At 31.8% G+C, this 10,661-nt stretch overlaps 1 protein-coding gene across 1 annotated transcript; it reads left to right on the top strand.

The window, feature by feature from the left end:
* Window positions 1-2,197: 2,197 nt before the first annotated feature.
* Window positions 2,198-10,031, top strand: LOC111907793 (pentatricopeptide repeat-containing protein At1g63400). The gene is made up of 2 exons (XM_042900729.1): window positions 2,198-3,023; window positions 9,754-10,031. The coding sequence occupies exons 1-2, from the start codon at window positions 2,198-2,200 to the stop codon at window positions 10,029-10,031; spliced, it is 1,104 nt and encodes a 367-aa protein (XP_042756663.1).
* The last annotated feature ends 630 nt before the right edge of the window (window positions 10,032-10,661 follow it).

Below are 10,661 nucleotides of genomic sequence, written 5' to 3'. Positions count from 1 at the left end.
TTCCTAAACTCTTTTTTTATTCTCTTCAGGGGTAACATTGAGGATACTTTTTTTTTTCTGTTTATACGATAGATCAATGATCATGGATGTCAAATGGAATAAACTTAATCTCATACTTGAAGTTGTTTAAATCACAATTCTTAATGACATACTTAAAAAAACACACACATATATTAAGAAGCAAAAACAATTTTTGATTATGATTAACACACACATACATATTGAGAAGCAGAAACTGATGTGTAAAAAACAACACAGACATTAAAAATAAAAAAAAAATAAAAAAAAAATAAAAAAATAAAAAAAACACACAAGAAGAAACAAAAGATAAACAAACAATCTGAAAGTAGGCTTTTAATAAAGTTACCGAAAGGATTGATGTCTGTGATTGAGTGGATGAGTTCTGACCGCGATGATTGAAAACGTTGGAAACACGATGTTGTAAAGAAACGATTGATATAATATGTTTGAAATATATATTGACCGGAATACGATCAAATTGAATGCAATTGATAGCATACCTTATATATGAGATTGGATACCATAATAATATGCTATGAAATGGGAATGTAGTGAATTTTCAAGTTAATATGTACAACTGTTATGACCGAGTAAATGGAAAGAAAACAGGGCGTTGTATATGTTTTGATATGTAGCTGAAACAAATAAGGGGTATAATAGGTATTTAGCTTTTGAAAAAATCAGCTCTTTTCCATGGACACGTGGACTTTAGGTTTTGTTTATTAGATAGGGAGATTTTGATAATGTACATCGTGAATGTTTTGGAACAATTTGATGATTGAAACTATTGATTTTAAAATGAAAAATTTTATTATATTTTTGGGATGTTACAATGCATGGCAACTTTTATAAAACAAATTATTACACAATCCATCATACCCAAATCGACTGACTATTAGAGTTTTTGCAGTGCTTATGGAAAGGATTGTGATGGTTCAATGCTATTCTGAGATGGACTCTAAAGTTCATTGCTATTAATTTATTCAACACTCCCTTATTAATTATTAATTATTGGGCTTATGCAACTGAATTCTGCACACATAGTATTCTCCCAACAGAAGCTACATTTTGTTTTTTTATTCAAGATTTAGTCTTACAATGAAGACACCTGGTTGATGGATGAAGGATATATTTAAAAAGTACATTGCTTTGGAGCTGTTTTGTTCCTGCTGGAGAGATCGCGTAAAGACTGTTGCTATTAGAAATTGGAGTTTGCTCAACACATCTTCTAAAAATTGGTGTTATTGTGTTTCCATTTTTAGTCCTTGTTTTTCCAGTTCTTTTTTACAATATTTTGTACTTAATGTCCTTGATTTTTATTATATAGTTTCGATGGGCTTTGGGCTTCCTTCGTCATCATCTATTTGACATTGAACTCTTTAACCTACAAAGTGCTAAGTTAAAAAAAAAAGGTGGTCAATTAAACTAAAACCTAATACAGTCATGAATCCAAGAAAATAAGCTCGATTTCTGAGTTGCATATGATCATGGTGGTGATGGAAAATTCCAAAAAAGTTGTTTCTTTTATGGCCTTAAATCCCCTTAAACTATTAAAAAGTACCCATACTTTCACGACTTATTCGTCCCTTCTTTCTTTCATAAACCCTTCATCTTTTTTGACAATAGTCACCAAAATCCGTCCCCAGAAAACGATTTTGGCTCCGTTTCATTCAACATCATGTTCCAATCCTCAGACATTTTATAATCATCCTGCCCACAAACTATTCGATGAAATCACACACAAGCAACCGCAGCCATCGGTTGTTAAATTCCTAATGCTGTTGCAAGCTGTTATCAAAACGGAAGACTATTCTTGTTCGCTTGAGCTTCTTAAACGAATGAATGGCCTCGGTGTTCCTGTTGATGCACATACTACTAGCTCTTTATTAGACTGTGTATGCCAAATACACGACATCAGGAAAGGATCCGCAGTCGTAGGTTATGGGATCAAATCCGCTTTTTTACAGGATGTGTTCCCGGATGTACACTTGTCAACCTTCCATACGCTCATAGATGAATACATCCTTCAAGGTAGGGTCGAAGAGGCAGAGCTATTAGTCAACAAGCTTGCAAAGAGTAAGATCCCGAATCTAATCCAGTCGTGGACCCCAGTACTCAGGTTAAATACCTTTGCAAATCTGGCCTAATCATAACTGCCGTTGATTTGCTTAGAGAAATGGTTGGATTGGATCTTACACCTGATATGGTCTCATATACCACAGTAATTGATAGTCTTTTCAAAATGGGAAGCGAAGATGATGCTCTAGACCTGTTTAGAGAAATGGCGTTCCACATAGGCATTCTACCTAATTCTGTCACTTACAGCTCTTTACTTCATTGCCTTCGTATCTTATCACATGAGAATGATATCTCAAAATTGCTCAAGGATATGGAGGACAAAGGGGTGTATGTAGATCTTCGGACGTTTAATATATTTGTGGATGCATATTGCAAGGAAGGTCGCATGGAAGATGCTGAAAGTCTTGTGAAGTTGATGATCCAGAGAAGGATGGGTCCTAATGTAGTGACATACAGATGGCTTATTGATGGGTATTGTTTTCTAGGTAAAATGAGCGAAGCATGGGGAATTTTTGTTTTGATGAGGCGTAGAGGTGTGATTCCTAATGTTGATATTTACAATAGTTTGTTAGATGGGTATTTTAAGGATTCTGAGACAGAAGATGCCATGGATTTGTTTCATGAGATGATGAAACTCGGTGGGATTACTTATGACAATATGGGATTGTTTCGAGTTGGATGTTGTACAGAAGAACAGGAACTCTTTAATGAGGTGCAGACACCAAATGAATATACTTTCAAGATAGTGTTGGAGGGTCTATGCAACAACAATCAAGTAGAGGAAGCAGTCTCTTTGTTTCATTCGATGGGTGATGAGAAGTTTAGTTTGAATATTGGTCTATACAATATACTCATTAATGGTGCAAGAACAAATGGGAAGCTTGATATTGCGAGGAGTCTTTACAATGAACTAACTAAAAAAGGTTTGCAATGTAATGGTATGACATATTGCATGGGAAACAAATGATCTATTACTTGAAATGAAAGTGCATAGTTCATGGGTGATGATTGATGAAAGTTGTAAGGTGATATGCTTTAAATTAAGTTATTTGTTTATCTAGTGATTTAATATCTTTCAATTCCTAGTTTGGTATTCCAGATATTCCATTAGAATGGCTTTGCTTTAGTCGGTATTTCTTCAAACTATTGAGCTTCTCAAAACTTTATGCCAAATTTCGAAAATAACAATATAGTTTAGATATCATTAAGTGTTTGCATTTACATTTTTACCTAGCTCAACTAGGTTGGATCAAAGCAGTGTTATGTGCAACTTGTGCATCAATTTCCAGTTTCGTTTTTAATTATGGCAAACAACACATTACAGATGGTATGCAATGTGCATACCAATTTATGTAACAATTTCCATGTACATATTGCACGCCATGTGATGTATTCATCACATGAAACCTGGTTAGATGTTTCTGGTTTGCTATTTCGTGCATATTTTGTTGAAAAATTAATGATTGCATAAACCGCAATAAAGATGAATGATCGTTGCATTAGCAAGCATTTAACTCTTCTAAAACTTGAGGTTGACTTCGCGACCATACATCATGATTGTTTAGAATCTTGATTAATAACATATGTTTTTTTTTTAAATATTTGTTTTGTAAGAATATGTTAATGTTGCGTTTAATATTTTGTGGAAATGCAACTTATTTATCATGTTGCAACAAGTTACTAGTCCTGATTTAAGTTTATATCCATATGTTCTTGCAACCGCCTTTAAGTGTTCTTGTGGACATGACGATAATCATGTGTAAAACATCTTTTCTGTATATAATCTTTGAAACACATCTTGTATAAACTATTGGATTTCTTTTTATTTAAACTAGGGAAGAATCCCCGTTTTGTGGGGGTTTTTGTTTTACCATGTAACCACAAAAAAATATTGTAAAAAATTTAAGAAAAAACATAATGATTTAATCGCTACAGAATGTAGTTAAGTGATCAACTCCTTAACTACCAGAGAGATCCGTAACCACAGACGTACTCCACCGTCAACTCACTTCTCAACCACCAGTGATGAAATTAGGTCAAAGCCTTAAATGTCTATGGAATTAGTGCATTCATAATTACTTAAGTGTTGTTGTTACGGAATACAAAACTACCCCAACTTTATGGACCATTTTGCCCATGTATTATTATCATTTTAGTTAGTTTTATGCACCATTTCTTGACAGCAAAAGTACATAGCTTTTTCTGAACATAACAACGGCTTCCTTTAGTCTTTATATGTCAAATCCATCACATATTTGTTGAACAAAATTCAGATTCCACCTACAGGATGATTGCCATATAAGATTTATAGAAAAAAAAAAAAAAAATATATATATATATATATATATATATATATATATATATATATATATATATATATATATATATATATATATATATATATATATATATATATATATATATATATATATATATATATATTTTAAGGAGATCATCATTTTTTACAGACAAAAAATTTGCTTCTGCTATTTTACGGGCTGCAAGGGCTTCTGTAGATACAATGTAATTGTATATTAGATATTTAAATATAAAACATATAATGCAATACCAGAAACCTAATGGCTTCTCTTGTCATCCCAAAGTGAACATGCATTCTGGAGTTTGATTGATTTTCAAAAGTCAGACAAAGAAGTAGCAACAACATGAAAGACTAAAAAGTGAAAAACAAAAAGAAAATGTTACATGTTCAGTTGCTTTACGACCTAAACCACTGAGCACAAGAATAAGTCAAGTGTTGGTGTTTGTTCTTATTGCAAAAAATTAAACGACAAACTAATTATACCATCATCATAACATATTCCCAATTTTATGAAACCTGCAACCCAAAAGAAAATGTACATAAGTAAATTAATTATGACATGATCACAATATGTTAAGACATGTTTTAGGTTTATATAAATTCGTAGACTGATAGTAGAAAAAGTGACTATAAAACAAAAGTGATGTTCTTGATCATTTTTTAGATTTGGAGTACTCCTTAAACAATTACCATTTGGTTCTAATTAGCATCACAATGCAATTTTTCAGGTTTTCTTAATGTGTAAGTTTTGAATACCTAGGAAGCTTGATTGATTATTAATAAATATTTATCATAAATAGTATACACATAAAAATTCAAAGATCTTAATTTTAATTTATTTTGAATTCATTGAATTCTCTAAATTGCAGTGGCGTAGTTATGATTTTATTTAGGTAGGCCAAATAATATACAAAATATGAACGAGTGACGAAATTCTTCAAATGATAACAAAATGTAAATATATATGCGTTATTAACTAACTTGTTTATTTAAGTTGCACATGATGTTGTCTTACATCATTAAAATAATCTAAAATTGAGTCTAATCGACATAGACAACAATGTATTCTCTTCTACTAATTTCAAGTTTTGAATGAAATATGTCATATCACAACCATAATTCATTTTATTTAGCATATATATATATATATATATATATATATATATATATATATATATATATATATATATATATATATATATATATATATATATATATATATATATATTACATACCATATATATGTAACTTTAATTTTGTGTGAATGGGCCAAGGCCTACTCTTGCCCTATATCGGCTACGCCCATGCTAAATTGTATTTGTGTTGTGATACCTTCTTCTTCTTCTTCTTCAGTTTTAAATGAGAAAAACCCCACCGTCCACCGGAGGTGGGGTTTTTCGGCTGTCAATAGGGCAACAACCCCCTCCCATTTTCCTTGTGCTTTTCATCGACTTCATAGCAACCCAAATGCCCCCACTTATTGTTGTTTTATCTCCGATATGCCTTACCCTTTCCCTTCGTGTTTTCTTCCAGATCAGAATAGGAACAGTCAAAAGGCCGCTGGAGCAACCCCTTAACTGCAGCAGTCAACAAGAGCCTTTGTTGTTTCGTTCTTTTCCTTCCCCCAACTTATTCACATCTCTACCGCCTCCATTCCCTCCTCCACTCTCCTGTTATTGGTACCCAAACACCAATAAACAACTGAAGAGCATTGGCTCCTCAGGAATCCCCAAATTGAAGATGCGATACAACATCAAAACAAACCTAATCAGGTAAAAACAAATAGTACAATCTTTTTCTCTGTATGTATTTCTGTGGGAATCTTCTGGGAATCACTTCTATGGCTCTTCAAATCGGGGTTGATTTCGTCGTCTTCAAATCACTTCTCTTTGAGAATGGAGGCACACATCAGAGCATCAGGTGAACAGATTTAGCAAATAGGTTTGCTCGTCTATTTCCAGCTCTTTTTCATGGAAATCGAAGATATGTACTTTTCTCCTTACGTTTCTGGATGAACCCACTTTGGTTTTTTACCCAACTAGAAACAGAGAGAAAAGGAGAAGATCCTGAGAGAAATTAGTTTCATTAAGTTTGTAGAGAGAATATGAAGATGTGGGCAAGAAAGGGTGTGACCTGAAGATCTGAGATTGAAGATGATGGTGGTATGTGTTCTTGGGATGTGTAAAGAGAAAGATTTATTTGTATTTTTATTTTTTTATCTTTTTAAATATGAAAATCAGAAAAATAAATAATATATATATATATATATATATATATATATATATATATATATATATATATATATATATATATATATATATATATATATATAGAGAGAGAGAGAGAGAGAGAGAGAGATTTATTTTATTTTTATTTTTATTTTTTAAAATCTAAAAATCAGATAAAAATAAGAAAAAAATCATATTAACTTGGGCAAATTCGTCATTTTGAAAAAAAAAAAATCAAAACAAATTGGACCAAACAAGCAACAAAATGAAAACTTTAGACCTCTGGTGCTAGTCCAAACTTTTTTGGACCAAAATGACAATTTTGAGCAAACCACAAGGACCATTTGTGCAGTTTACTATAATAATAATAATAATAATAATAATAATAATAATAATAATAATAATAATAATAATATTATTATTATTATTATTATTATTATTATTATTATATATAATTTAGAATATTAATTTAAAAAATTAAAAATAACTTTATAAGAAATCTATACATATTCTAATAAAATAATGAACAAATAAAATTGTTATATAATAATAATAATAATAATAATAATAATAATAATAATAATAATAATAATAATAATAATTTGTTAAAAGAAAATGAAAATGTAAAAGCAATGATACGTTACTCTTTTTATATGAAGCAATGATCAAAACTGCAATACTTATAAACTATAAGGATATAACTTATCAATTCTTAAACTTAAAGACCAAAACTACGAATCTGACCAAAACATATAGACCATTTCTGTAATTTACTCAAATATTAATATAAAAATAATCTAAAATAAATAAAAATACAATAATTATTATAGTTTATAACAAATCTATTTTTTATTGTAAAAAATTAATTTATATTACAATATAAATACCTAAAATGTAATATATATATATATATATATATATATATATATATATATATATATATATATATATAATAATGGTTAAAAATAGAATTATATAATTATAAACATTAATATAATGGTGTGTTTTAAAATTTATATATAAGTTAAAGGAGTTAAAATGAAAAAAAAGTAAAAGAAGAATTGAAATTATGTTAGTAGCCCATACTATGGGATGGATTGTGAAGATATAAAATTAATTTTTAATAGTTGTTTATATATGAATCATATGCAAACACTAAATGACACGGTGTCATAATGACTATGGTGGTTTTGACTTACTTAAATGGTTTTCATTATGGTTGTCAAAATTGTGATCCTGATCGTATGATCCTACAATCATAGGTATGAAAAACAATTCAGATCGTAAATGGGTAGTATTTGGGGTAGGATCGCAGGTAGGATCGTAAGATCGTAGGTAGAATCATAGGATCGAGATCCGATCCGATCCTACTTTCCCTTGATATTTTTGTTTTTTGCAAATAAAAATTATTTTTATCACTTTATGTCTTTTACCCTTTACCAATTACTGTTTATCATTTTATATTGTGACTTATGACTAATATTTTGGAGTTTTTATAACTTTTGAATGAAAATTAAATGTTTGAAATATTTTCATGTTTAAAAATAATAAATTATAATTATGTTTTATTTTGTTGGATCTTAAGATCCTGATCCCGATCTTGCAAACCCAAAAACGATCCTATGTAGGATCCCGATCTTGACAACTTTGGTTTTCACCATGGTGTCATTAGAATCCCCCTTGGGGACAAGTGTATGAAAATGAAATGGGAATGTCTTGATCAAATGCCCCATTTGCTATTAATTATTTTTGTTTTGTCATGTGTGTGTTGTCCTTATCAATAGACAAATTTATAGAGAAATTTTTCCAAATGGAGAAAAATATTGCATCTTTTGTGACAACTCAAATTAAAATACGTTGCATATTCTTAGATAAACATAGTATTATATATTATTTTGTTGTTTATTAGAATCCTTGTAGTTAATGTACATACAGATTCAATGTATTTCTACGATCTCGAAGGATCACATCAATCTCTACACGTACACACCCATGCCAGCATCGACGCCAGCACCCAAACAGAAAACACGTGCATGTTAGCATATATATTTTTATATAGTTGTTAGTTTATATATTTTTATATAGTTGGTAGTTTTAAGTATTTATACACCAAATTAAACTATCAAGAACCAACTATTTAAAAATGCAATATATATACACTAAAATCGCCCACGCCCACGTTATGCCAACAAACCCACATAGCTTCGAGTGGGTAACAATTTAGTTAATGAGTGATATCTCATTTTTGTTAAAAGTAAATGTGTTTGGTCAAATATTGATAAATTAATTATGTAATCAAATTAGTAAGTGTGGTGTGATGTTTAAAATAAAATATTAAACTGTGAAATGTTTAAGATCTTTAACATAGGCCAAAGATCTTGGTAATGCCAAGATCCCAAGGAAGAAAACAATAATATTTAGAAAATGACTTGATAATTAATGTTGACCTTTTTCGAAATATCATTAAGTGTATTTAAAATGATATGGACAAAAATAGTGTTAAAGTTATGAAATTGGCAAATTCACAGAATAAGTCTTAATATATTAAAAAAAGACCAAGATATCTCATGGTATATTGGGGTTGTAACTAAATAAATGAAGTTACAATTGAATAAACGGTTGTAAAAAAGTTTATAAGTGTAGATATGGATCAAACCATGAATAAGAAATAAACATAAGTGCAATAACACAACAATATACAAGGAATACCCATAACACTTTTGGATCTCCGGCATAAAACATGGGGAGGTGATGAAATCACCTGCCTTAGAACTTAGATTTACAAAAATGTGATTACAAATGCTAGTTGATTGTGTTGTAAGTTTAATTGTGTAACACCTCGTTTATTAAATAAATAAATAGATCAAATTGATGAATGGATAGTATCCCTAAAATCAATAGTTATATAGTAAGGTGGTGGTTTCGAGGAGTTACTTGGCATAATTTAGAAGTTGGGGGGTTAAAAATGTAAGTTCGGGATTAAAGTGAAAAGGATTTCGGAAGTCAGGGTGCATTTGGTAATTTAGGGATCGAGTATGAAAGGAATTTATGGGATCAGGGTTTGAAAGGTAAGTTTTGGATTTAGTTTGTAAAGATTTAATGAAGGAGGAACAGAACTTGTAAAATATAAAAGAAGTTTGAAGGGTACGGGTGAACTCGTATCGCCATTTTTACTCCAGCCACCACCACCATGTGTTACACTTTCAGCCGCCACCTTCTTCTTGTTCTTCCGACCAGTCAAGAGCGTCGCCTGCTGCCTCACCGACGAGTACCATCATATTGTTGCCATCGAAGACGTAAGGAAGCCGGAGGAGCCACCGAGACCCACGAAGGAGGCGGTGAACGCTGCTGTTGAGCATGAACGACCTGAAACTCTCGGTTAGTTCACCACAAACCACCTATCTTTCCTTTCTTCTTCATTCTTTCTATGATTTGGTGTTGTGTACGTCAAGTGCTACCGCCAGCAGGCCTATGGTCACTGTTTGGGTCGTCGCCACTGTTGGTCGCCATCTCTAGGGTTCCATTCGTCACCTGTCACCTGTAGTGGCTGGGTTGGAGATGTCTCCGCCTTTAGACCATGTATTCGAGTCTACACATAGGTTTGCTTGATTGGGAATCAAGAGAAACTGTCGACTATCATCATGAAACCACACCACTGTCGCCTCTTCGGGGTCCTGGCACTGCCAAACGCCGCCAGGTGGGTGGCTGTGTTACTATTCTGGGAATGGAGTAATTGTGTGTGTGTTATTCAATGATATATTTTTGGGTGTTTATTGGGCCGGAAAAAGCCACCACCGGCCACCACTAGGGTGGTTGTATGTGTGTGTTAGAGTAGTTAGTGTGTGTGTGTGTGTGTTTATTTGTGGATTGAAAGCTTGTAATTGTAATTAGCAAAAGAGTAATGAAAAGAACCATACCACCACCACAAGGTGGTGGCCACCGCCATGAGCCGCCGTTGACCACCACTACTCGGGTGGTAGTGGGTGGTGCCCCATAAGCAAAACCCTAATGGA

The sequence above is a fragment of the Lactuca sativa genome, chromosome 3 (genome assembly GCF_002870075.4).
Source record: "Lactuca sativa cultivar Salinas chromosome 3, Lsat_Salinas_v11, whole genome shotgun sequence".
Taxonomy (NCBI): domain Eukaryota; kingdom Viridiplantae; phylum Streptophyta; class Magnoliopsida; order Asterales; family Asteraceae; genus Lactuca; species Lactuca sativa.
Note: the sequence above shows the minus strand (reverse complement) of the source record. Positions and strands in the feature narration are given on the sequence as shown.